At 48.6% G+C, this 27,941-nt stretch overlaps 1 protein-coding gene across 1 annotated transcript; it reads right to left on the bottom strand.

Moving 5' to 3' along the window:
* Positions 1-6,965: 6,965 nt before the first annotated feature.
* Positions 6,966-27,890, bottom strand: Kif18b (kinesin family member 18B). Its single transcript, XM_057775634.1, has 16 exons — positions 27,797-27,890; positions 17,935-18,261; positions 17,238-17,395; positions 16,824-16,928; positions 16,492-16,602; positions 16,216-16,413; positions 15,929-16,105; positions 15,285-15,359; positions 15,053-15,150; positions 14,479-14,647; positions 13,909-14,024; positions 9,834-10,039; positions 9,090-9,615; positions 8,029-8,112; positions 7,465-7,550; positions 6,966-7,248 (listed from the first exon to the last, which is right to left on the bottom strand). The coding sequence occupies exons 2-16, from the start codon at positions 18,251-18,253 to the stop codon at positions 7,172-7,174; spliced, it is 2,505 nt and encodes an 834-aa protein (XP_057631617.1). The 5' UTR covers positions 18,254-18,261; positions 27,797-27,890; the 3' UTR covers positions 6,966-7,171.
* Positions 27,891-27,941: the final 51 nt, after the last annotated feature.

Consider the following 27,941-nt stretch of genomic DNA (forward strand, 5'->3'; position numbering starts at 1 on the left):
CTCCTTAGCCATCTGTGCCCTTGGGCTTCTGGAAAACAGACAGCTCAGCTCCCCGCACCCCTGCCTTCCTCTGTCCATGCCTGAGCTTCTGATCTCTACTCCCAGGCATTTGCTGAATAGAGCCTTGTTCTCTGCCGCCAGTGAGGGAGCCATACGGCGAGGGCAGCCCCACAGGGGCTGGGCTGCTTTTATCCCAAGATGCCAGGATGTCAGCCCCGGGTGCTGTACAAGCTCCCAGCTCAATGGGTTTCTCGGAAAGCATCGAAGGGGGCCTGGAGTACAGCGGGAAGCAGGCTGTGTGCCCACCCTTGACCATTGTGTCTATGCCAAGGTGAGTCATTCAGTGGGCACAAGGAGGAGGTCCTGGGGTTGAACAGCTCAGCACTGCCAGGTCTCCAGCTTACACACAATGCCTGATTGCTTGCCCCTCCCACTGCTTGAGCCAGTTCAGACCCCTAAACTCCTGGCATAGCGACATCTCTTATTCCGTATCAGGGACATGGTATTCATGTTATTGCATGGTATTTGAGCACGCAATAGGTGCTGAGATTTCCCCTAGCAAGTCCCCAGCATGGGAAGGAAGGAGCCCCTCAGGATCTAGCCATATCTCCCCGCCCCCATCTTGGACAATGGCATAGTAAGGTAGATTTAAAAAAAAAAAAAAAAGATTTATTTATAATGTATACAATGTTCTGTCTGTATGTATGCTTGCTGGCCATAAGAGGGCACCAGATCTCATTACAGATGACTGCAAGCCACCATGTGGTTGCTGGGAATTGAACTCAGGACTGCTGGAAGAACAGTCAGTGCTCTTAACCTCTGAGCCATCTCTCCAGCCCTATAAGGTAGATCTTGAGAGAAGTTCCCAGTGACCTTTAGGCAGGATCTCATTGTGTCCCCTGGAACTCACTATTTGGATTAAGCTGGTCTGGAACTCACAGCAATCCAATTGCCCCTTTGGGATAAAAGGCTTGCATGACCACTTCCTGCCCCAGTGACTTATTGATCCTTTTATAAGTTGGGACGTTAAAGAACAGGGAACTTAGAGGAAGAGCCTTACTAGAGGGCAACCTTAGTACACACCTCACAGGGTGGGAGTGGCCTACCTTTCTATGTGTAAGCAAAGTGGTTCTGGAAGGAAAAGATCAAGGGCAGGAGATGTGTGTCAACACAACTGGAGAATTCCTTCTGTCCAAATGAGTTTGTTTCAATACAGAGAAGGATTCCCCCAGCCTCTGTCCCTCAGCCCCCTCCCTAGACCCCTGATGTAGGCTCAAGTTCCATTCTAACCGCACTGGGATTTCGGATCCTTGCTACGCTCTCTCAAGGGATATTTGTGTATAGAGACAAAAGAAAGACATTCTTGGTTGCACTTGATGTACAAACTTGATTAGTGTTTTTATTATACATTAGCTGTAGAGAAATCAGAAAGTACACATAAGCAATATAAATATTTAATTAGCCATAATTTTGCCACATGCAGATAAACACTGCCAGACTTTTCTACACATATAAATACATTTTTTTTCAAAACAGGCCCATACTGCACCAATTATTTTACAATTTGCTTTTCCTTCAGCAATATGTTGTGAGCATCTTTCCGAACCTACAAAATTTTACCTGCGTCATCACTTAACAGCTGCATTGTTTCCACTTTATGACCCCACGTGACTAAGCCCTGTCGCTGGGCAGCTCTCTAGCCAAGTTCCCAGCCCACTTCTTACCATATTCATGCATATCTGCCCCAGACAGGCACTTAGTAGGAGAACAGGCAGGCCCTCTGTCCTCCCAGTTGCTACAGGGATTCCCATCCTCCTAGCCTGGCTCATCCTCATCCTGAAAAGGCGTACTCCTTTTCAACTTTCCCAAGCAGAAGTCTCCAACAACAAAAGCCTCCGGCCAAACTCCAGCGACTTTTAGACTCCGCAGCAGGGTGCTGCCAACCATGGAGACAGATGCTAGGATACCTCACTCCAGAGTCCACAGCCAAACCGAGCCCTGCTTCAAGCCAAAGTGGGGAAGGATGGCTTCCTTCTGTCCCTCTGCCTGTATTAAAATCTGACAGATCTTTTGCTCACAGGCCAAAGCCTCAGTGCCTCCCGGGACAATGCCACTTCTGGTCTCAACCCATCTACACAGTGCCTGGTGTTTCCCTGATGCCAGTCTCTATTCCAAGTGGCCTTGCCACCTGAGTGTCACCCGCTCCTGCCGGGTGCAAGCACAGCACAGCGGTGAGGTAAAGACCGGCTGACCCTATCCCATGGTGCTGCTGGAAAGAAGGGAATTGAGCCCCAGGGCCACTAGATGGCAGAGCTCAGCTGCCCAGGTCCAAAAAGTGGAAGGAAACAGGGTTTCCTAGAGGTTGGTGGTTTCTCTAGAGTCCACCTTTGTTTATATTGTCTTGTTTTGTTTTCTTTTAGAAATTGCCATGAAGGTGCCCTCTTGAGAAGAAAACAAAACAGCTTCTCAGGGGCTGTGACGTCTTGGATGACCCAGGAACCATCAATGAAGCTCCAGCTCCAGATCTGTGAACCGAGGACTCACCTTCTAAGAACAGTGAGAGACAGCCGCAGCAGGCACTGTCGACAAAGATAGCATCCATCTCCTGTCTCCCGTGTGCTCCACTCACCTGTGCCAGTGCTTCTGTGGTGACTTGGCCAGCAGGGGCAAGAACCTGAGAAAGGGCTGCCAAGTCCTATGACGTCTACTGGGAGTATGTGAGCCATTTCTAAGGGAGGTCACATGGCCATGCGGATACGACCAAGGAACAGCAGTGAGTAAAGAGAGTGGGGGTCAATGTCATTTTCTCCTGGACTTCTAGCTTCAGGTCCTACAAGGGGACATAATTAGGTTTTTGTTGTTTCTTTTTGTTACTGTTTTGTGAGTTTCATTATATCTCAGGCTGGCTCAAACTTGCTAGGTATGTAGCCAAGGATGACCTTGAACTTCTGACCTTCCTGCCTCCACCTCCTGAGTGCTGGGACTACTGTGCTTGCTGCAGTGCGTGCACCACCACGCCTGGTTTCTTTGATGTTCAAACCCAGGACATCACGGATGTTAGGCAAGCACTTTGGCTACACCCACAGTTCAGTCCAACATGCAAATTTTTTGAAACTGGTGTCTGAAGTAGATGTTGCCCCCTAAGCCACATTCTTGCCTCCCTTATCCCCTCGTGGGCTCTGGTCTCACTAGCCTTCCTCCATCCCTAGGTTTGAGGATCATGACTCCTACTGATACCTTTCATGCCTGGATTCCCACGGGTTCCCTGTGCACCTCTGCCTGAGTCCCCCGGGGGAGATGAGCTGTGTCTTCTCCTGCAGGCAGAGATTTCCCGATGCTAGAATCTGTCTTTCCTCTGAGACCAGGGTCTACACGTCCCAGATTAAGGTGCCACAGCATAGGGCTAGCTTCTTACCAATGGAAGCTTCTTCAGGCGGGGGCTTCAGTTAGAGAGGAGCCATTCATTCTCCCACTTTTAGCCTACGCTCAGCCAGGTTCTGCTGGCCAGAAATCAGCGCCTGTGGCTGCAGAATGACTCCAGACCAGACCCCAGAATCCCTTCTTCCTTCAGCTTGGGCCCTGCCTCTTCCTATGGTTGGAGTGGGCTTATTCATTTTCAGAGGTCCTGGGGCCAGGCTGCTGTGGCAGGGTTAATAAGCTCGGGCCCTTTCTCCCTCGCCTCTCCCGGGTCCAGTCAGACCCACTTCAGCTTCTCCTTTAGCCTTTACCTCCCAGTCTCCAACCCTGAGTTCTGCTTTTTAATTGCTTTCCCACTCCCGCCTGATTAGGGGTGAGAGGTGGGGACTAGAGGTGGCCCTAGTAGGAGAAGAGGGCGGACAATCACCCACTCTTTCTAGCCTCCAGTTCTCCAAGTGGATAGGATGGGCCAACGGATGGAGCAGAGGAGCCACGAAGCTTAGGTGAAACAGTCCTCAGGCTCCTGGGTGAGAATCTGTTCCCTTCCTCCCCCAACAACATCCACCGCCCCCCCCCCCCAACTATCCTGGATGCCTCTTCACAGAACTAGGGAAAGCCAGGCATGATGGCACTCTGTGAGTTCCAGGGTAGTAGCTTGGTCTACATAGCGAGTTACAGGACAAACATTACATAGAGACCCGATCTCAAACACACACACACACACACATCCCCAAAAAAACCAAAAAACAAACAAACAAAAAAACTTTGGAGGAGAAGACAGCCATGACTTAGATTCTACCTGGAACCAGGAACTTTCAAGCACAGCCAAGAGAGCCATGGGGTCATTCCAGGGAGAAGCTAGAGAAGACAGGTGAGTGGGGTTCTAGGATAGAACTCATGAATTAACTGTCGGGGAGATTCCCCAGGTTGGAATGATGCCCATCTCCCTTGGGAAGGGGCAAGCTGAAGGCTACACATAAAGACCAAATCCCTCCCCTTGGCAGCTGTCAGCACTGATACTAGATTTTGCTGTCCATCTAGTTACAGGGACAGGTGCTGTCCCTCCTCCCATCACAGAGGTTTTCAGCTCTTTGCCACAAGCCTGGTTTCATGAACTGGGTAGAAATGAATACCTCAATGGCAGGTTCAGTGTGAGCAAGGGGGTGGCTACAAGGGGCGTGGGGCGATAAGATTCTAAACTCACAGAAGCAGGCCTGAGAAGATGCAGGGAGAGGGGGTGTTAGGCCAGGCTGGGTCTGTGGTAGATGGAGAGGCATTGATTCCCAGGCCTCATGGATGACTCTATGAGAGAACAATCCAATTTCAGAGGCTCATCGGCCATGCAAGTTAGATGGAGCTGGATGTCAGCTTGCTGCCCCCTGCAGTCCCTGCCAGTCCAACTGCCTATGGCATGCAGGACACCACACACAAGCTCTCAGCCCGACCTCCTGTGATTGAGGGCAGGAGCCACCGTGCTTAGCTCCGTCAGTCCAGAGACCTTGTACACTTTATGGGTCACCCGAGAGCACACTTTGCATCACAGAGCCGCAAATGTTTGCGAGGTGAAGGCCGCCTGCCGAACACCCTCGTCAAAGTGACCTCTTCAACTGTCACGCTGCCCCTGGCCTAGCAAACTCTGCCTCATGCAAGGCCCCCATGGTGCTGAGTGTGCCCTCCTGGCCCTTGTTACTGGTCGCCTTGCCCCATGCAGACTGTCTCTGGGCTTGAAGGGCAACAGTGATGATCGTAAGAGGTAATATATGTGAAGACCCCAGGAAATGGAGACGTTGTTCCAACGGAATCCATCCCTCAGTGAAAGTGTCGTGCCAACCGCCAGGGGATACAGACGTGAATGTGACTGCTTCCAGGGAGCCATGGGTACCCAGGGGAACAAACTCATTAAGACTAATTGGGGAGGCGGGAACCCCATGCCTGGGAAGAGAAATGATGTCTGTTCACTTCAGAAAGGAAGCAGTCCCGTGTTATGCCAAAACCAGAACATGGGCTGGGTCCCAAACACTTGCTGTCCAACTGTGGGCAAGCTGGGTGAAGGGGTTTTCACTTTGCTTCTCTTATCCGGCTAACAGGGCCCATGTCAGCTGGGACAGAGCCTAGCAGCGGCAGCACAGGGAAGCTCATCCACCTGCTTTTCCTCACTCTCCAGATAAGGGACAGAACCGAGCAGGAGGAGCCAGGCATTCTGGGAACATGGCAGCATTATTTACATACTATTCACAATGTGCTAAATACCCTTAAAATGTTTGTTTTCAGGAGTAAGTTCAACACAAGCTCCTATAATTTTGTTTACACTATTAATTTGCTCAGCCAACCATGTCTTCATGGGGAGAACAGAGATAACCATGCTGAACTGCTATACAGTCCGGCAAGTGGGAAGGAAGTCCCCTCCCATCAAGAGCTGGTGCAGTAGGGAGAGGAGCAGGCTGCACGGTACTCCAGCTGGGATCCACTTGGAGCCTCACTCGGGCCTGGGTCCTACGGAAAGGCCATTCCTGACAGCAGAATGACCCATCCCTAAGGTGTAATAGACATCCAAGTAAGATTTCTTTTAAACCCGCTGGGAACAAAAATCCTATAAGGAAGAAAATACCGTGTATGTGCATATGCACAGGCAACATGCATGTCACAGCACATGTGTGTGTGTGGTCAGAGGACAACTCTGGTGGGTTCCGGAATTGAACTCAGGTTGTCAGGCAGGCCTACAAAACGAGCGCTTTTACCGGCTGAGCCGTCTCCTAGACTCATGGAGAGGCTCCTCCCTGGAGCGAAAAGCCAGGTTCAGGCCCCAGAACAGAAGACTGCAGGCGGCCAGGCAAGCGCCCCACCCCTGAAGTACAGCCCGAGAAGTTGTCCATTGACCTTCTTCATGCTATGTTAGAAGCTGGCCTCTAACTCATGATCATCCTGCTTCAGTTTCCCAAGTGCTGGGATTACAGGCATGTGTCACCACACTCAGCTTGAGGTAAGAAAGGAAAGGGGGCACTAACCCATGAGGGTGTAGCAGGAAGAATACACTCCAGGGAGAGAGATGATCATTACAGCAGAAAAATCTATAGATCTACAGGCATATACCTGTGCATATACATATAAATACATATGTATATATGGAGAAGCCAAGGATGAGAAGGACGCTTAAATATCAGTATAACAGCTAGCATTTATATCTAAGTGGTAACATTAAGGTTATATTCCCTTCTTTCCTTATACATTGAGTGTATACCCTGTGTCTAGTGAGTGAAAGTAATACTTTATGAACCTGTCAGGAGCTCTATTGTCAACAAGGGGTGAGGCATTCCTGCCCCAGGCTGTGGGCACGGGGTTGAAGATGCAAGACTTGTCAGCAAATCCCCACTTTGTCCTCATCGCCTTCACTGTGTGGAGGCCACCACTATGCAGAGCCTGTTGTCAGTATGAACGTTAGGGGTAGAGAACAGAGCACAGGAGCTCCCTGCTCAGATGGAAGGCTCTGTGAATTAGAAAGCTGACAGGATCCTTTAACATAGCCACACGTTTAATACTCACAAACGATACAAGAAGTTGAGTGTAACAGAGATTAACAGAGAAGGCAAACGGCAGATGGATGGTTGGGGAGGGGTGTTAATACCGAAAAGGAATGTGTTAATTGTTCCAAGGTCAGGAGGGCAGGTCAGGGGCTCATGGTATTGGCAGCTCCAGAGAAGGCTGTCAGCCTAGAGGTGTTGGCGGATCGAGACGAACTTGGAGGCCTCACGGTCAGTTAACAGCACTCTGTCACCCCACTCAGTCCCTTGTGAGTCCTCTGGTCGCCAAGGCACTGGGGACTCAAGGGTGGTTCTGCAGGCCAGTTAGAGAGGGGTACAGAGGGACAAAGTGAAGTTCTGTCCCAGTCCCCTTGCCTCTCATCCCATCCTCCTCCTCCCTCTCAGGGTCCCTGAAATGCTTGCAAGTTTTTCAGGCCCTCCTTCTACCCAGGTCTCCATCCACCCTGTCCTACATCCCATTTTCATCTGCTTCCACTGGGCTGTTATACTTGCTCCTAGTTCCAGTTACCTGGGACCGTGAAGGTTCTGTCTGCCTTCTTCAAAGTGCTACTGGGGAGGCGGGCAATGCAGCTGCGGCCTCGGGAAACTGAAGCCCTGAAGAAGGGAACGCAGGGAGGCAAGAAAGTGAGAAGGTCACAGGTGTGTTCTGGACAGGGATGCAAGCAGAAGGGAGGCAGCTAGACACTAAACCTCAAGGGCAAAAGCTGAACAGCCATTTTCAGAACCACTTGAGAGTATGGGAGGCACAATGAGGGGAGGAGAGGCTTGTGGAATGAGGGACATACAAGAACACTGAGGTGAGAGAAACCATCCAATCAGTGGATTAGCCAATGAATGACGCCAATCTCCCTCAGGGCTAGGGGTCTAAGGCCCATATCACCTCTGGGAAAACTTCCTGATAAATGATAAGCAAAGACCAGAGAGATTCCAGTCAGAGAACTAAATGCTGGCCCTGCTCACAGGACCACGGCTACTTTCTCTAAGGAGGCCAGAGGAAACCAGGTGGGGGCCTGTGCTTAGTTGGCGCTTACTGATCTGGTTAGGGCTTTCCTCTCCCCACCTCCAACCTCACCTCACAGTCTGCCTCTTCTTGCCGGCAGTGGTCGTAGGTAGAGAAGACTTGGGGCCCTTCATGGTGAACAGGAACACAGGTGCACTGTGGGGGTGGGAGGGGCAGATCAGGAGGAAGCCAGAAATGCCACTGACCAGTCTCCTCCCTCCAGTCCCAAGCTCGCAGGGAGAGAGGTTGGACCAAATGACCTGAGGCTTCTTTCTGCTAAGAGGTAGTCTCTCTCCCTGCCTCTCTCAGCCTGCGCTGACAGCTGAGTGACAGCCCTGCTCTGAGAGGACATCCAGATGTCAGTTTCTGGCGTGTCCTGGGAGCTGGAGTTCAAGCAGTTTCACCCTTTCACCTGCCCAGCTCTGAGCTTGTTACTGAGAGCTGGCTCAGGGGCATGGAAGGTGTGGGGCTGCGGCTGGGCAGTCTGCTGGCCTCCGTCTCAGTCCTGAGCTGGCTGCCATTCCCTTCCCCTATCATGTGGTTCGAGGGCAAAGGTAACAGCTCATCTTCGCACTGGAAAACACTGAAGAAAAGTTTTCCTTTTCTCAGGTTCCACATCTCCTTTCGGTTTTTTTGAAGCAGGGTGCCATGGTTAGACAAGAACTTGCTCTGTAGACCAGGCTGGTCTTGAACTCACAGAGATCCGCCTGTCGCTGCCCGAGTGCTGGGATTAAAGGTGTGCGCCACCACACTCAGCTTTCCTTCCCTATTCCAGATGCTGGGATAGAGAGAAAAATCTGGAGTACATGTAGATGAAATAGGTACTTGTCACGGAACCAAAACAAAGCCTAAGAACAGATAGAGCTGGGCTTGTTAATTCTGGGTTCCCTGATGAACCTTCTTAAGTTGACGTCCCATTAGCATGCCATGAACCAGCAGGGTTGGCGGGACAAGGCATGGGCACAGGGGACTCAAAGATAAGCCATGTTGCCTTACAACTGCATGCTTTGTTTTCCTGGGCCTGGGCACAAGGCTGACAAGTGACCAAGGAGAGACCAATGGCAAAGGTCTCCACTCTGAGAATCAGCTGCCTTCCATCTCCTGGGAGAAGTGGGAGATGCCTGGGAACTCACCTGGGAATGAAGGGCTGATCTGTGCTGTTCAGCTGCTGAGGGACTTCCTCCCAGCCAACACATTCGTGGGAGCTGGGTTTGAGGGGGGACTCCTCATAGACATTGAAGGTGGTGTTGAGGTCACGAGCGGGTAGGGTAAGAGGAGTGGAGCAGTTCTGTAAGGCAGAAGGGCCCAGGGGTGCCCGGTTTTTAATGACTGTAGATGGGCAGACTCGAGAGGAGGGGGAAGAGGCCCTTTCTCCTTTGGGAGTTCTGGATTCAGAAGAAGGCTGGGCCTTAGGTAGAGAGCCTCTCCTCAGGCAGGGAAGGAAGGACTGGCGCTGGCGCTTAGTCTCCTGGTTAAGGTCTGGAGGACTGCCTGGCTCTCTAGGATTTAGTTTCCTTTTCTTCTTCTTCTCCTCGGCAGGCTTTTGGAATGTCTTATCTGAGGTGCAGTCAGGTCCAAGCGGGATTCCCAGAGTGTGTGTGAAGCCATTCAGTTGCTTTGCCATGGTCCGGGTCACAGGACCACAGTATCCTGAAGACTCTGTATAGAGAAGGAACATGCTGAAAGGGGACCTGGGGCTGGAGGATTGTAGAGAACATGGGAGTAGACACGGGAGGCACAGAAGAGCCCTTAACTCCTCAGTTCTCTTTGGCCTGTTTGTGCACAGAAACCCACGACCTTAGGCTCCAGCCTCCCACCACAGCATACCCTGGCATCAAGTGGACCTTAGAGACTGCAACAGCAGGTGAGACACTCACTGGACTCCAAATATAGCTCCTGAGCCAGAGGGCTCCCCCTCGCCTGACCAGGAGTCCTGGAGCTCTGAGTCCCAAGTTCGGTGTTTTCCTGGTGAACCAACTGCTGTAGGGTCTCGAATTCTGAGATCATGTCAGGAGTCAGGAGGTTGGCTGCCTGCAGCAGGGAGTATTGTCGCTGTGCCAGGCATAGCACCCGGAGGGCCAACCTAGAAAAGAGGACAAAGAATTTGTATGTGACTTATTTAGACCCAGCCCGAGCAGGTCTGTGTTGTATGCTGACCCATCGTTCTAGATGTGGCTTAGGACACTTGGTCTACTATCTCCCTTCTGCTTTGCCCCAGACTGGCTTGTGTCACCCTCCCCCCGCCATGGATCCTGCTCTGAGGCACCCTCACTGAAAGCTAACACCTCCAGATAATGGTGAGGTGTCCCCTGTTATACATTCCCTATAACAAAGGCAGTGACTTGAGAAATAGGAAAAGGTGCCAAGTGACCTTGAACTTGGGAAGTCTGAGTTCCTCCTCAGCTCTGCCATTTAATAGTCTTTAGTCTCACGTAGCCCAGAGTGGCCTTGAACATGCTACAGTCTGAGAATGACCTTAAACTCCTAATCTTCCCTCCAGTCCCCCCCTGCCCAGCACGAGGTTTATAGATGGCACCACTACTCCTAGCTTAGAGCTGTGGTCCTATCTCTACCCCCAGGGTTAGTTAAGAGCCCAGATCCAATCAGCCCTATTCAAATCTCAAGGCAAGGATCCTCACTGCACTGGTTAACCTCAGGCCCAACAACTTTAATGGGGTGGTAACAAGTACCACTACATCACAGGGCTGCTGGAGACATTAGCTGAGGTATTTATTTATTGGTTCTTCGAGGCAATGTTTCTCTGTATAGCCCTGGCTGTCCTGGACCTTGCTCTGTAGACCAGGCTGACCTAGAAATCAGAGATTCAACTATCTCTGCCTCCGAAGGGCTGGGATTAAAGGGTGCACCACCACATCTGGTTTTGTTACTGTGGTTTGAGACAGGATCTCATCTCGTAAGTCTGGTTGGCCTAGAACTCAGAGATTCACCTGTCTAGACTTCTAAGTCCTAGGACTAAAATGTGAGCCACCACACCTGGCCTAAGTGACTTATTTTAGATGCAGAATATTTAAAGAATGCCTGGCACACTGCAAGCTATTGTTTCTGTAAAATGGTATCTACCCTTGCTGGAATAAGAGGAGATTTAATAAGAGGCTATGTTGATTGTGGCTTTGAGAAGACCCTTGAAATGCATTTGGAGACGTGTTTGCTAGCTAATAGTAGGGACCCTGAAAAAGTGTTTGAAAATCAACACACATTTCACACGTACCAGGGGACTATTTAAAGGAAATTCTGAGGGTAATGTGATTATTGATATTGTAAATTTAGAATCTCATAAAGCAAATTTTCTTCCTCTAAGGCACGCCTGTGATAAAAGAAATAAACACAATTACCTTGGTAAGGATTATTCATGGCAAATAATTTATCCTCAGGTAACCACCTGTCTGGACTCTCTGAACCTCTTCACTGGCCCGTCAGTGTGTGCTCAGGAAACACAAACTCATTTGGCAAAGGCCCCTCAAGGCCTCACTTTGTGAAAGCAGGCAGGACATTAACTAACAAGGACACAGCAGAAACTCTGTATCTTTCTGAGCCACTTTTATGAGGAAGATTTGAATTCTCTTTTTTCTTCTTTCTCTTTCTCTGTTTTGTTTTGTTTTTGTTTCTGTTTTTGTTTTTTTGAGACAGGGTTTCTCTGTGAAACAGTCCTGGCTGTCTCTCTCTTTCTTTTTTTAAAAAATGTATTTATTTATTTATTATGTATACAGTGTTCGTTCTGTCTGAATGTACGTCTGCAGGCCAGAAGAGGACACCAGATCTCATTACAGATGGTTGTGAGCCACCATGTGGTTGCTGGGAATTAAACTCAGGACTTCTGGAAGAGCAGCCAGATATCTTAACAGCTGAGGCATCTCTCCAGACTGCCCCCACTCCATCTGAAATTTTTTTTCTTTTATTTTACAAGACAGGGTTTCTTCTGTAGCATTGGAGCCTGTCCTGAACTAGTTTTGTAGATCAGGCTGGCCTTGAACTCAGAGATTTGCCTGCTTCAGCTGGGATTAAAGGCGTGTGCCACCACCGCCCAGCTCCCCTTCTGAATACTTAAAAAGTGTGCATTGGGAGAAATACATGGGTCTGGATATCAGATGACTCAGGTTTGGGTTCTGTCCTTGCTCTGCACCCTGTACAAAGGCTACAGCTCCCCAGTTGACACATGGGCAGTTGGACTTTCAAATCAGGTTTCCAGTATTTGTAAAACAGCATGGGAGGTAAAAGCAGGCGATCTTTGTGAGTTAAGAAAACCCAGTCTAGGGGGCTGGAGAGATGGCTCAGAGGTTAAGAGCATTGTCTGCTCTTCCAAAGGTCCTGAGTTCAATTCCCAGCAACCGCATGGTGGCTCACAACCATCTGTAATGGGGTCTGGTGCCCTCTTCTGGCCTACAGGCAGACACACAGACAGAATAATGTATATATAATAAATAAATAAATAATAATAATAATAATAAAAAAAGAAAACCCAGTCTATATAGTGTATTCCAGGACAGTCAGGGTTATGTAGAGAGACCTTACTTCAAGACACCAACCAACCAACAAATAAATAAAATAAAAAAGAAAGATTATTCCAACAAGAAAAAAAAAGGTCTTGAAAAACTGAACAGGAAAAAATAAATCTCAAATCTGTTCTGCCCTGGTGGCCCAAGGCTCTGGGTTCTAATCAAGTCAAAGGGAAATTCCAATTATCTGGTTGTCAGAGCTTTTCCAAATGCAAAGGATCCCACAATGCTCTGAAGCAACTGACACTTGGGATCCTGTGCCTTATTTTATTAGTATTTCATCTCAGAGAACTCAGAGAGAGCGGAAGACTTGTGATTCTCAAATCACAGCCTAGATAGAAATAACTTGTCAGAGGCCACTAAACCACCACAGGCAAAGCAAAAATGATGACCAAGTGGCCTCTCTTTATAATGGGGGACACCAAGCAGAAAGACACTGAGTCCTCCATGGGAGCCAGTAGTTGGGAGGCCAATGGGACACCCCACCCACATCTCCCTGCCTCCTCGGGGGCCCACGGAGTTGGCAGCAGGAGACAGATAATGAGCCTTTGATTATTCAGGCCGCAGCATTTTTGCTGAGTCGGGAACAGACACTCTCCGACAAGAAATAAAATTAAGCAGGCCCTTCTGTCCGGAAGCTTTAAATACACTGCCTAGCGTGAACCGTGCAGGGGAGGGAGAGGGGGCTGACAGTAGCGATGCTAAGTGGCAGGGGATTTGTGTACCGGGGGCCACGGGAAAACAGGAGAAAAACCCCTCTCTGTGGCCCAGAAGAAATGGCCCAAATCTTTTCCTCTTTGGCTTGGGGTAGGAGATCTTATTTACAATCTGTTGTTGAGGATGCATAGGAAAACCTGACTCATGAAGGTTGCCCCTCTTCCGCCTGGGACCCAGCTCCTCTTGGCTATACAGCAGCTCTGCCCATAGACTGGAAAGCTGCCTGCCAGCACTCTGCCCTACCCAGTTCAGTTGATGCTGTCTATCTGAGAGAGGTGTGTCTGTGTGCGTGTGTGCGTGTGACTATGGTTGCTTTGCTTTCCTTGCCTGTTAGGTTGCCAACAATGTGGCATAATAAAGAAGATGAAATCCATGACCACAGCAAGGGCTTGAAAACTGCATGGGGTAAGGTTGATGAAAAGGGACTTGAACCTGGGCATGGCGGCGCATGCCTTTAATCTTAGAACTACATAGGCAGAGGCAGGAGGATCTCTGAATTTGAGGTCAGCCTGGTCCACAGAATGAGTTTCAGGACAGGCAGGGTCACAAAGAGAAACCCTAGCATGAAAAACAAACAAACAAATGAACAAACAAACAAACAAAGGGACTTAACTGTCAGCTAAGAACTGGAACTTTCATGACAATCTGAACACCAGTTCCCATCTCAGGAACCTGATCTGTCCCTCCCCACCTTGGACTCAATTGGCAAGAAGACACCTACTGCTTAAAGTGGTCCCCGTCCAGTTTCTGTGGTGAGTGTTGACTCATGACTGGCTTCGGCTGCAAAGTCAGACTAGGGGACCCTGGCAGGTTCGGCTCTGGCATCTGGTCTGGAAACTAAAGGAGGAGACAGCATTAGTAGTATAGCTAGGATGATCTCTCAAAATCCTTCCCCTGGGCTGCTGACAGGAATCAACAGACAACGGGGTTTGTCACTAAGCCTGAAACCCTGGGTTCAATCACTGGGACTCACACAAAGGAAGGAGAGAACCAACTGTCACTTGTCCTCCGACTCGTACATATGCATATGGCATGGACACACACAGACACACACACACACGATAGATAGATAGATAGATAGATAGATAGATAGATAGATAGATAGATAGATAGACAGATAAGTAAGTGTTACAAAAAATAAGTAGAATCCTTCTCCCCCTTCTCCCAGCCACTTGCAAGCATGTAAGCACCTGGTCGATCGAGATTTTCCAGTGGAGAAAGGGAGTTCCTTTATAATGTTCCACCAGCCCAAACCTTCTCAAGGCCCAGGCTTCCCACCCACATGTCCTACCTGCTTGTTCTGTGGGGACCACTCCTGCTTGGAAGTATTGTCCTCCAAAACCTTCTGGTCCTGAGCCTCTGACTCCAGGCTCTCCTCTTGAAGGGTCCCACACTGTGCATGGAATTCTGGGGTGTAGGACTGGCTGGAGCGCCCAGGCTGTAATGGGGAGCTGGGAAGGCTAAGGAAGAAGTGAATTTTGAGATTTTGAGAGGCCTAAGAGGTGGAGTAAGCAAGGGGAGGCAGAATGTTTTGGAATCTGGTGGCAGAGTCCATCTGCAACAGAGTGACAAGTAAGAAGCCATTGGGAGTGGGGGGTGTCAGAGATTTTCTGGTTCAAGAGACAATGACACCCAATCCCTGTTGACCTTCTCTTGATGAAGAGTCACTGCTTATATGGCTGAGTGTTAGTGCTTCATCTAGGTTACTATTAGTGGCTAGTTGCTGGGTCCTGGCTTGGAACCCCTCGTTTAGGTGCTAGAATGCAGGCAAAGATTCCTAACCCACCAAGTGGCAAAAAAGAATGGGGTTCATTCTTCCTGCAGCTGATCTAAGGGATGAAGCAGGAAAGGGCAGCCAAACTCACTGTTGTGGTATGCTCAACTTGGGGGGCTGTGGGGAGTTCTGCTGCAGGGCCTGGGCTCCTGCCTCATACACTTGGAGCTTCTCTTTCAGGGCCGCCACCTAAAACAAGAGCAGCCCAGTCCTCAGAGCCCCAGGGGACCACAAAAGCCAGGGTGGGCACAGAACCCCAGCAGGACTGCAAGCTTCTGTGTCTTGCTCCCTGCCCCAAATCTGCCTCCTAGATGGTTCCTCACCTCAGCCTGGAGCTGCTGGCAGATGGTGGCATACTGGCTGATGTGATGGTCCAGGCTGATCACGTTGCTCTTCAGCTGTGGTGGGCACACAGAAGAGACTTGTTTGTTTATTCAAACAAATGACAATGCTCTCCATGACCACGAGCTGTGTGCGAAGCCTCACTCATGGTACTGTGTGACTCGCTCTCCCAAGTCAGGTAACAGACCAGAGGTCTACTGTAATGTGCCTGGGACCACAGCAAGAGGCAGAGGATTGTGTGTGGCCTGAACCCTGACCGTAACACTCTACCCACGCAGCGGCCTGCTCTGTAGCAGCTCCAGGTAAGCAGGGTTCACTGCGGAGACAGGCAGGGGAGACCGGAATTCCTCTGCTTTTGTCTGAGTCAGTGAACATGGGCATTGATATCACTGTATTGACAATACGGTTGTTGCCTGGAGCAAGTCTGGACACTCTGCCTCAGTGGAGCTGAGCTCTTCCTCAGGACAAAATATTACTGCTTCTATCACAAAGCATTCATGGCACAGGGAACCTTCCTGCGCTGGGGAACAATAAATAGAGATCTAAGGTGGCTGTCTAGGGCTTGTCCCCATCTCCTCTCAGGTTGGGGCACCCTCCACATGCAGGACCTCCCCGCGGCATGTACCGTGAGTTTGATCTCCTTGGCGCGGTCAGCATATTTGAGGGTGTTGTAGGTATCCTCATAGGTCAGGCTGGAAGGGCTGACCGCAGCAATCATCACAGTGCGGCAGTTGCCCCCAATGGAATCCTTGAGCAAGCGGGTCAGTTTGCTGTCTCGGTAGGGCACATGCAACTTGCGACCCTGGGGAAGTAAGTGGCTAGCTGGATTAGACCATCCTGTGCTGGGAGGAAAGACCACTGGTTCAGGCGTTCCTTTTCTGCTCTGGAAGTGCAGGACCCGCTCTGCATTACCTTTGCATCAGCCAGGGCGTTGAGCACATTGATGAGAGCTAACAGAGAACGGTTGATGTTGGCACCCTCCCGTAGCCGCTCTCCTTTGGCATGGGTGCTAGATGCCCGCTCTGAGCCAGCCAGGTCAATCAGGCTCATCTTGGCTACTTGAATGGCCTGGGTCAACCCTGGAACCCGGTCCCGCTGTTTCACAAAGATCTGGGGACACAGAGGGTAGAATGAGGAGTGTAGACATCAGGGCCCCCAGCTGTAGACTGAGCACATGATGTCGCTCACCTGGAAGATGGCATGAGAGCGGGAAGACGTGGCGTTGGCATCCGTGGGATGCTGTGTGCGGCTGCAGTTGCCTCTGGTCAGCATCTCCAGTAACTGTGCAGCTGAGGCTGGCTACAGAGGAGATACCCAGGGAGGGGGCTGTGGTCTTACCGCCAGGGCTTTTCTCCTGGCAGAAAAGGCTGCTCTTCAGAGCCTGTCACCCTCCATTGCTATTGCCGCCACCACCACTACCACCGCCACCACCACAGCATTCAGGAGATTCCCAAATTGCCACTTGAGGGAACCCCAGAGGACCAATGGAGTGGCTGCCACATCTGAGGCCCAGCATGTACCTGGTGGAAAGAGAGTCCCGGCACCACAACTCCCTTATCAGGGTCCTCACGAATGGTGAGGGGTCCTTTGGGCTCCAGGAGGTCATGGATCTGCTCGTTATACACCTTAGGAAAAAGGACAAGAGGAAGAGACTTAAGGAAGAGCATGCTCCCTGGGACAGCAACAGAGCACTGACTGGGGGACTCGGCGGGGACAGACTTAGTGGAACCGGCGTTGAGATACCAGCCCTGAAAGTAGCACTTTGCAGGTCATGTCCAATGACAAGAGTAGGGAGGTCAGGTTTCCTTTCCGCATGGTCTCTCACTGGGCGATGTCTGTGTCCCCTGGACCCTCTTCCCCAGGTCTCACTCCACCCCCTCTTCAGGTTTTCTGAGAATGAAGTACGATGTGGGCCAAAGAGGCAGCAGCCTTACCTCCAGGTAACTGATGAGCACCTCGAACTGTTTTTCTTCCTGGCGGGCTTCGAGACGCCTATAGAGCTCCATGGTGGTCAGGTACATGATGCCAGGGTCTCCCTCCCTTCCCAGCATGGTGTGTGTCTTCCCAGCCCCAGTGGCCCCATAGGCAAACACTATAAAGGACAAAATGGGGAAAGAGGGTGGCAGCTGGGCCAAATCTCTCTCTCTCGGGGCTATCCCAGCACATTTCCGTCAGGCTCAACCTTCTCAAGTCCCTTCCCCCTGCTGTCTAAGACCGCAGTCCCAAGGCTTCCACCACAGGCGTTCCCTCAATGCTCAAGTTCAGTCGTGTTCTCCCGGGGCCCATCCTGATCCCCAGGACCTGTGGATCTGCACTGGAGCTAGGACTACCCTTCCTTCTCCAAGCTGACCGAGGTCCACAGTGTTCTCTTGCCATCACTCACCGCATACACACACACACACACACACACACACATACACACACTCACACACCCCTTCCCTCTAGAGCATTTTAAGCACCAGGAGTTCAAAGCCATGTCTAACTATTTGGCTAGTACTGTAGACTAGGATGCAATGGAATGCATGGTCTAGTCAAGTGAATGAATGGAACCCAAAGCAGAGAGCGGAAGATCCATGAGCCCCTTCTCTCAGAACAGCTAGGGAAGCCCACTACCCAGCAGGCAGTTCTCACCTGAGCAGTTGTAGCCCTGGAGAAAGCTGTCAAGGATGCTGTGTGTCGTGTGCTGGAACACATCCTGTTGAGTAGCCACCTCGCCAAAGACCCGGTCAAAGACAAATGTCAGATCTTTGCCCTTCTTCTTGGGGCCATTGTGGGAGCCACTCCATTTTAGGCCAGGAAATCCCCCGTCGCACTCCTCGGGGTCAAACACCAACACCCGCTCATCTACCACCTGAATCACAGGCCGCCGCTGACTCTCTAGCTCCTTAGGGGTGGGAGGCCTCACCCGTACGACCACCCGAACCACGCTGTCTTCCACAGCCATCACCATGGCAACACCTGTGCAAGAGACATGACTGAGATGAGGACCAAGACAACTCAAGAGTATGCTTCAATACTAAAGGGTCTTCCCCCACCTTCCAAAGTGGCTGACCTCCACTTTTCTTTGTCACCAAGGAAGCAAGACATCAATAGCGGTATCAGTTATTATTTTGCTTTGTTTTGTTTTTCGAGACAGGGTTTCTCTGTAGCTTTGGAACCTGTCCTGGAACTAGCTCTGTAGACCAGGCTAGCCTCAAACTCACAGAGATCCACCTGCCTCTGCCTCCCAAGTGCTGGGATTAAAGGTGTGCACCACTGCCCAACTTTATTATTATTTTTTAAGACAGGGTTTCTCTGTGTAACAGTCTTGGTTGTCCTGGAACTCTCTTTGTAGACCAGGTTGGCCTCGAAATTACAGAAATCTGCCTGCCTCTGCCTCCCAAGTGCTGGGATTAAAGGCGTGCGCCCATCACCGACCGGCAGCAGTATCAATTATGAATGCATATTTTTCCCACTTGAAATACCACTTTTGTCATATTCAAATGGCTATGCTTCCAAAAGCCTTTTACTGAACTTCCTATATTTTCCAACCAAGTCATTTGGTTATGAGCCAGCGAGATGGCTCAGCAGGCAAAAGTGCTTGCTGCAAAGCCTAATGACATAGGTTCAATCCAGGACTCCTGCAAGTTATCTTCTGACTGCAACACATGCTTTGTGGCATGGCCCTCTTCTGACAAATAAAACATAGTAAACAATTTGTCCATACTTATACCAGTGCCATACTTTCCCTACCGCTAAACACACTTTAAAGCTAGCAGCAAGATGGCCTGACTGGACCTTTCTGTGACTTTCTTAGTCATCCCCAGGCATTTGTTATGCCATTTGACTTTTAAAGAAATTTTATTGGCACTAACCCTGGTTATGCAAGACTACAGTCCTGGCTATAGGAAAGAATGAGGAAGGAAGACTACGAGTCCGGAGTCGGCCTGGGCTGCACAGTGAGGTCCCGGCTCAGATAAATAAGTAAATAAGAAGGTTGGAGCCAAGTGCTTATGAAGCTCTGGCTTCCATCCTAAGTACCAAACGGGAAGTAAAAAAGAAGTAAATTGGAAGTTGGGATGCAGTGTAGCGAGCAGAACATGTATTCTAGCATATATGAGGCCCTGGGCTTGATTCTCAGCACCATTAAATACATATATCATACATATCTAAATACATATTAACCCCAACCCACAACACCCCTTTCCTCTCAAAAATAACCCTGATGTGATTACAGCTGAAATTACATCAAATTTACATACTTATTGAACATTTTAGGCTGGGTGTGATGACACATGCCTTTAATCCTAGCACTGGGAGGTAGAGGCAGGAGGATTTCTCTGAGTTCTAGGACAGCCAAGAGGATTTCTGTGACTTCTAGGACAGTCCCGCAAGAAGAGATTTTCTGTTTTTAAAAAAGTTCCAGATATTATGTAACTACATTTTCAATATATTGTATTTTTATTTTAATTATGTACATGTGAAAGTATGGATTTAATTGCTTTTCAAAAATACCCATTTATTGTGTGAGAGAGGGTCAGAAGACAACTTAGTGGAAGTGGCTCTCTACGTTCATATTTACACAGGAACTCAGGCTGCCAGGGTTCTTCAGCGAGCACCTTTACCCACAGAACCATCTCATTGGTCCAATTTAATTGCTATTATGAATGGAACATTTTCCCTACTTCCATTTCCAACTGAGCTTTGGATGTGGGTCTTATATTTACCACGCTCAAATTCACTTATTTAATTCCAGTACTTTTTTCTCGGGGGGGGGGGTGGTTGAGACAGGGTTTCTCTGTGCAGCCCTGGCTGTCCTGAAACTCGCTCTGTAGACCAGGCTGACCTCAAACTCAGAGATCCACCTGCCTCTGCCTCCTGAGTGCTGGAATTAAAAGGTGTGTGCCCCCACTGCCAAGCTTAATTCCAGTACTTTTATGTTTCTCGGACTTGTCAAATAAACACTTACATATTTGAGGATTCCCCTCCCCCTTTTCTCCAACTTTAAAACAACTTTTTTTCTTATTTTAAAAAAAGTCGCTGGGTAGTAGTGGCGCTTCTTGGTAGTAGTGGTTGTATATGTCTTTAATCCCAGCACTCAGGAGGCAGAGGCAAGCAGATCTCTGTGAGTTCGAGGCCAGCCTGGTCTACAGAGCGAGTTCTACAAAGCTATACAGAGAAACCCTGCCGAAAAACCAAGAAAAACAAAGTCCATGTCTATGTGAGAAGGTCAGAGAACACCTTGTACAGCAAGCACCTTTACCGGCTGCTAAGCCGTTCTCCAGTGCATTCTATTATTTTAAATAGAGTTGTTATTAGGAAGATATTGAAGCCAGATGGGGTGGTGGCACACCTTTAATCCCAGCACTCAAGAGGCAGGTGGATCTCTGTGAGTTCAAGACCAGCCTAGTCTACACAGAGAGTTCCAGGACAGGCTCCAAAGCTACAAAGAAACAAAACATCTTCTGATAATGTTTATGTGTCTTCTCTGCCTGGGGTACATCATTGACTATTACTGGTATCAAAAGCAACCATGTATTCCTAGGGAAAAACCTGCCTCAAATGTGGTAAACTTGTAACATTTTTATTTGTGTTGAGATAGCTCAGCTTAGCTTTGAATTGTTGGGCAGAAGAAGCTTCAACTATTGCCCCTCTTGCCTCCACCTCCTAAGTGGTAGGATTACAGATGTGTCACCACACAATTTACTGGGTATACCCAGTAAGGACAGACAAGGATAGTCAGCAATTTTCAGGTAGCTTTTTATCCTTTATGCAACAATTTTTATTTTATTCTATTTTTTGAGATAGGGTCTCATGTAGCCCATGTTGGTTTTTGACTATGAAGCCGAGGCTAGTCTTGAACTCTTGATCTTCTTGTCTCTACTTCCCAAGTGCTTGGATTGATACACCACTACTCCTGGCTTACTTGTACTTTTTTGAGATAGATTTTCAAATGGCCAAATATGTCAATTCTTTCCTTTTATGCCACTCATGCTGACCCTGAACTCAGCATCAGTATGTTCAGGATGATCCTAAAAGCTGCTCCTTCTGCCTCTACTTCCCAAACGGTGGAGTTACAGGTACAAACCACCATGCCCAGGTATTTTTTTTATGACTTCTATGTCATGTTTAAAACATTTTGTTGCTGGGCTGGGGAGGCAGAGGCAGGAGAGTCCATCTCTGTGAGTTGGAGGTCAGCCTGGTCTACACAGTGGTGAGTTCCACGGCAGCCAGGGCTACATCATGAGACCCTGGCTCAAAAAATCAAAATAGAAAGAAAGAAAAGAAGAAGACATTTCTTCTCCAAAGCAGCAGGTGCTTTTCTTCCACTCTTGTCCAATATCTTCCCTTCTCCCATTTTGTGCTTTAAGGAGCTAATTTGTTGTGACTAATGAAGGAGTTTTAGAAATATCTTTCTTTCCAACTGGCAATCAGTGATCTCAAGATCATTTATTGAAGCCGGGCGGTGGTGGCGCACGCCTTTAATCCCAGCACTTGGGAGGCAGAGGCAGGTGAATCTCTGTGAGTTCGAGACCAGCCTGGTCTACAAGAGCTAGTTCCAGGATAGGCTCCAAAGCCACAGAGAAACCCTGTCTCGAAAAACCAAAAAAAAGAAAAAAAAAAAAAAAAAAAAAAAGATCATTTATTGAAGACGATTTCTTTCCAACCTATTTCAAATACAACTAATGTTTTTTAGAGACGTGCACTGATTTGTGAGTTTACTCCGCTTTTCTGGCACACCAGAGCTGTAGTTCCTCTGTAACGTGCCGCCTCTTGTATTTTTTCTCAGTTATTCTTGGACATCTTGCCTTGCATGTGATTTTAGAATTATCTCGGTTTTTTTTTTGTTTTGTTTTGTTTTTTGAGACAGGGTTTCTCTGTGGTTTTGGAGCCTGTCCTGGAACTAGCTCTTGTAGACCAGGCTGTAGAATTATCTTGTGAAGCTCCATGAAGAAAATCCTGCTAAGATTTCAACTTGGATTATTACTATTATTATTATTATTATTATTATTATTGTCGAGACAGGGTTTCACTGTAGCTTTGGAGCCTGTCCTGGAACTAGCTCTTGTAGATCAGTTGGCCTTGAACTCAGGGAGATCCACCAGCCTTTGCCTCCTGAGTGCTGGGATTAAAGGCGTGCACCACCACCGCCTGGAAACCTGGATTATTTTTAATTTATAGGTTAATATGAGCAGACTTGGTATTTTGATGAAACGGAAGCTTCCCACCTAGAAACCTGCTGTCTCTTTCCATGCACTTACAACTTTATAATCATCAGTAAAATTTCATAATTTTCCTCCCATGAGTATCATACATTCTTGGTTAGGTCTATTACGAGTTATTACAGTCTTTGTTATATTGTGAATAGACACCTTTTAAAATTGCATTTTCAGAACCGTATTTTGCCAGAATATAGGAAAGCTTTGTATATCTGGACGCATACCGTGCATCTGCCCGGAATACCAAATGTCCTTATTAGTTCTAATAGACTGCCATTGATTCTCTTAGGCCTTTCAATTAAATGATAATACAGTTTGCAAATAATGACAGTTGCTTTCTATTTTCAGCTCTCTTTATTTGGTTGCCTGCCCTCCACTGCCCATTAGGGATGTGGGAATGGGTACTTGGTGAGATGGTTTCTCGGTGTCGCTCCCAGAGTCTGTTGATGCAGAGGGTAAGACAACAGATTCCCCAGTGTTGATCTAGTAATAATTCCAGAGGTTTCCTACCTGTAATCATTTGGTGTTCCTTCATACCTCTGCGCCCGCCTCTTCATTTTTCCTCTGAGCAGACTACCAAAGGTAGGAGTGGAGTTTGGGGGGATGCAGGCAGGAGTCAGTCAGCTTAGCCCGGCTCTAGGGACATATTAACATGGGGAAGCAATGGGGTTGTTCCTGAGGGACATGAACAGATGGATGCTTTCCCAATAAAGGTAATATCTGCTGATCAGTCATAATGAAGGCTGTTCAGCAAGGTGGGGCTTCTGCTGAGTATTCTGGCCAACAGCTCAGGGTAGAAGTGAGCTGATTTGAAACTCCTGTTCCTTCAACCCTAAACTTAACTTCTTCCCAGCACTTAACAAGGGAAAGATAGCAACCAGCAATAATCCTTTTATGTGTGTATAATCCAGTTTCCGTCCCAGCAATCAGATTGTCATAATACACACATTAGTGAAGAACTCGCTGTCAAGGTCCGGTCAAAGCCCTGTGCACACATCATCCCCTTTTATCTCCACTGCAGTCCCACAAGATGGATAGCATTATTACACTCATTTTTCAGTGAGGAATTGAGACAGAGAGGGTTAAGCAACTTGCCCAAGGTTTCAATACTAGTGAGTGATGGGGCCCCAGTTCCATCCCAGGCAGTCTGACCGCAGAGCCTGCCATCCTGTCTGATAATGATATTATGTATTGTGCTCTGATGATCACATGATTTTAACAGTCCCTTATGCTTGTATAATTATAATCCCTCTTTCGGGACTAGATGGCATGTTCCGGAAGTACTTGCAGATATATGGACTCTACCAAATTTTCAACACCAGAGTTCCTTTTTCTTGTTTCTCCATTCACACCCCCCCGGAGACCCGTTTCTCTGTGGGAGAATGAAGGCAGAGCAGGCCTAGGTCTGCGGCGGCTGCCTCCCTGGCAGTTCCAGAGGCCTACGGGGAGGGTTCTGGCTGAGGAGGAGCCTCAGAGCGGCCTAACATTCTAAGCAGGAAATTAAAAAGGGCACTGGCAAAGAGTGCGAGTAACCTTTACAGCTCTCTCCTCCCGCCTCCTGAGGGCCAGAGGGGCCAGTCTGTTTGCCTAATGAGATGTTTTCTTTCTTCCTGAGACAGTGCTGAGGGTGCCAGGTGCAGAATGTAGGGTAACACTTGCCATGGGCGCCCTAAGGACACCTGGGTCCTGGTCTGCACTCTGCATCCAACTAGCGGGGTGGTCTTTCCGAGAGCCACGCCACCCGTCAGGGGCACCTCAGCTTCCCGCTTTGGAAGCCAGCGAGAACAGCTAACAATCTGCTCCCACCCCAGGGGGATGGGGAGATTAATGAGAGAACGTTTGTCAAGTTTGCTTTGATCCTCGCTTGGAAAGAGCATTTCAGCCCAAAGTACAAGGGAGATGATTCTTTAATAAGATCTTCAGGGTTCTCAGGCAGGCACACTCAAGTCCTATTTCTAACCCTGGGCAGCTCATTAAAACCCAGAGGCAAGTGTGCTGCTGAGCTGGGGCTGGGAAATCAAGATTTAGATGTATTAGGGGTGGCTTCTTTTGCCCATCCTTGTAGGGATGACATCAACCTCTGAGGGCCCTGGAGAATTTCTTAGGACTTGAGGGGATGCCCCTGCAGATGACGGGAGTTGAGAAGGGGGGGATGAAGGAGTACATCCCTAGGACACCCCTGTTGCAGGCCCAGCTACAGCCCCTTCACTGATTTTTACCAGTCCTTGTACTCGTGTGTCTTGTCTCACCCACGCACCGCAGGCATTTGGGGACCTGTCCCAGCATGCAGCAGGTGCTGAACAATACTTGTCCTGGGGATGAATAAGGGGCAGAGATGAACAGAGCTGGAACCCGAAAGCCTAACAATAAGTATCATAGCTAACACTTACGGAGCGCCTCGCTGAGTGTGCCTGTGTGCCGAGCACTCGATGCTAAATACTTTACAAATGGCTTCTTTTAGTTTCCTCAACAGTCCCATTCTGTGAATAGGATTCTTTTTTTTTTTTGGTTTTTCGAGACAGGGTTTCTCTGAGGTTTTGGAGCCTGTCCTGGAACTAGCTCTTGTGGACCAGGCTGGTCTCGAACTCACAGAGATCAGCCTGCCTCTGCCTCTCAAGTGCTGGGATTAAAGGCGTGCGCCACCACCGCCCGGCTGTGAATAGGATTCTTACCCGAGACGTAGAAGCAAGACAACCCATTCAACAGATGGTAAGCACTGCTCCACCCTTCCACACTACTCCTGCCCTTCAGTCAGCTTAGTGTTTTTGTCCCACCTGTGGGCTTTGTATGTCCCTCCCCTTGGTATCCAGAGGATAGTGTGCTACTATAACTGGATTCTCTTATGCATGGCTTGATTTTTAAATAGAAAATCATAGGCTATTCTTTCTCTATCCATGCTGGGTGTTGCACATGCCAGGCAGGTGTCCTAGTGCTGAGATGTTTAATAGTTCTGTCTGTCCCTTTAGTTTGCCATTTTCTCTGGTCTGGATACAGAGCTCAGATTGGCCTGGAACTTAAGATCCTCCTGCTACAGCCTCCCAGGTGCCAGACTCTAAGCACAGGCCACCATGTCTCCTTTGCCTATACTTTCCTATCTTCTAAATCGTGATTTACTTTTCTTGTCTTACAGTTCTGGCTAGGAATTCTATTACAGTATTGAATGGAAGCAGCAATAGTGAGCATTTTTCATCTTTCCTCGTTGTATAAGGAATGCTCTTATTATTTCATACGGTGTCAATTTAAGGGTATTTGTCTCCATTTCCAGTTCACCCCCACAAATACACACAGACACTGGATGTGGGCAGTGCTGAGGATTGAACTTAGGGCCCTGAACATGCTTATTTCTAATTCCTGATGTTTTATTTGAAGTTTTAACAACCACACTTATTTTTTATGTACTTGTAATTCTAATCAGGTTCAACATAAAGTCTAAATCTTAAGATAGAATGCAAATGTTTGCTTTTCTAATTGACTGTGAATATCTGGGAATTCAGTCGGGGGTTTCCATTTATGTGAAGGTAAATTTTAAACTAATTGCCTTAGATCAATTAGGAATTTTTATGACTTCTATTTGGGGAGGAATGGGTGGGGGTGCTAAGAACTAAACTCAGGCCTTAGTATATGCTGGGCAAGCTTTGCCACTAAATCCCGTCCCCAACAACTGCTACTCACCCTTTAATTCTATCTGTGACGTTCTATTTAACTGAGTTCAGTGTACTTTTTTTTTTTCGAGACAGGGTTTCTCTGTAGTTTTGGTGCCCGTCCCGGAACTAGCTCTTGTAGACCAGGCTGGCCTCGAACTCCCAGAGATCCACCTGCCTCTGCCTCCCGAGTGCTGGGATTAAAGGCGTGTGCCACTGCTCGGCACAGTGTACTTTTTTAAATTCCCAAATGCAAATTTATTTCTTTCATTGGTATTTGTTTGTGTTTTTTTTTGAAAGAGTCTCACCATGACTGGCCTTATACTCTGAGATCCTCCTCGTCCACAGCTCACCTGGGATCACAGGTGCCAGAATTATGAAAGTATTTTCCTGTGCCTGGCTTGTGTTTATAATTTAGCCGCTTGTAGAGAGAGTATGCAGCTTACACAGGATTACGATAACTCCCCACAGTCACCAGACAGAGAAAGGCTTTACAAACTTCTCTAACAATATGCTGCTTTTATACTTTCTTTAAATGGTACCAGGGCTGGGAATGGAGCTCCTTGGTAGAGTGCTCATGGTCTTGGATTTGATCCCTAGACTGTGAAAACAGAAAGGAAAAAAAGTACAAATGGAGCAAAACTGATATATATATATATGTGTGTGTGTGTGTATGTATATATATATATATATATCAATTAATTAATTGAGAATGAGACACCTTAAAGACCTGTCTGGGTGGGAGTGGGGTTCAATAATAAAATAGGCAAAGAAGAAATGGGGTGGGGAGATTGAGGGAAGTGGTGTTAACACCAAAAAGCTCATTGGGAAAAATAAAATTATAGATCTTCTGCCAAGTCAGGCTTAGCTATTCTGTGCCTCGGTTTCACAATATGCAAATTGTAAGTAATATTATTATCTGTCTCATCAAGTTATTGTGAGGCTTGAATGAGTTCGTTCCAACCTGAAACTGAGTTCATGTAAGTGCCCAACAAATATTAGACATTGCTAGTAAAATTATAGGATACAGCATTTCCCTTGATACACAGAACCAGTAAGTTCAATAAACTTATTTTAAGTTCTTTGACTCTGTCTTTTAAATGTCACGTCAGCAGCTCAACTGTTCAAAGCTTTTTTTTTTTTTTTTTAAATCGATCTTCCTGGTAAAACACAGACCTGCTTTTCTTTCGCTCCTTTTCTGTTTCGTTCACGACAGTGTTTACTGAGTGCCTCGTAAACCAAGTTGCAGCGCCCCCACACCCCCGACCCCTGGCGCACAAGGCTGTGTAATCCACTCTGACAAGATGTGTGGAGAGGAGCGTGGCTACCCCACGCCGCAGGGCGTCCCAGCTCTCTAGGTCTAGCACACAGAAAGTCCCAATTCCACCTCACACTCGAAGAGAGGCAGCTGCTACGGAGCCGGGTGGCATCTTTCAAATGACCGGTGTACCTGAGCGGGCCCAATTTGGGTGCCGAACGGCGGACACAGGAGTTGCGATCTGCTGTACGTCTGATGTAAAGTGCCCTCCTACTCGTCCCTGCCCTTGCCAAACGAGCGCTGGCTCGGGCTCCGGGCGGCGGCAGCCCGGCCCGCACGTCCGAGCCCTCCGCACCGAGCTCGCGGGGCCGTCGCCGCCGTGGGCCAAAGCTTACCTTACGTCGGTTCCCGCCGCTGGTGTCGCGGGTGGCTCACGCGTCCCTCCGCCGCAGACCCGAGCCCACGGACTCAGGAGAGAGCTCCCCCACACCTTCCTCCACCGAACCAGCCTTCTTCCGGCGCGGCGCGTTCAAATTAGCC

Source organism: Chionomys nivalis, chromosome 7 (genome assembly GCF_950005125.1).
Source record: "Chionomys nivalis chromosome 7, mChiNiv1.1, whole genome shotgun sequence".
Taxonomy (NCBI): Eukaryota; Metazoa; Chordata; class Mammalia; order Rodentia; family Cricetidae; genus Chionomys; species Chionomys nivalis.

Bases quoted from the DNA above. Each gene is read 5' to 3' on its own strand.
- Kif18b (XM_057775634.1), bottom strand. From the start codon at position 18,253: ATGGTGATGGCTGTGGAAGACAGCGTGGTTCGGGTGGTCGTACGGGTG. The intron at 17,396-17,934 runs GTGAGAACTGCC...TGTCCTTTATAG, and splicing joins CCAGGGCTACAACTGCTCAG to TGTTTGCCTATGGGGCCACT. The intron at 16,929-17,237 runs GTAAGGCTGCTG...CTTTTTCCTAAG, and splicing joins TGCTCATCAGTTACCTGGAG to GTGTATAACGAGCAGATCCA.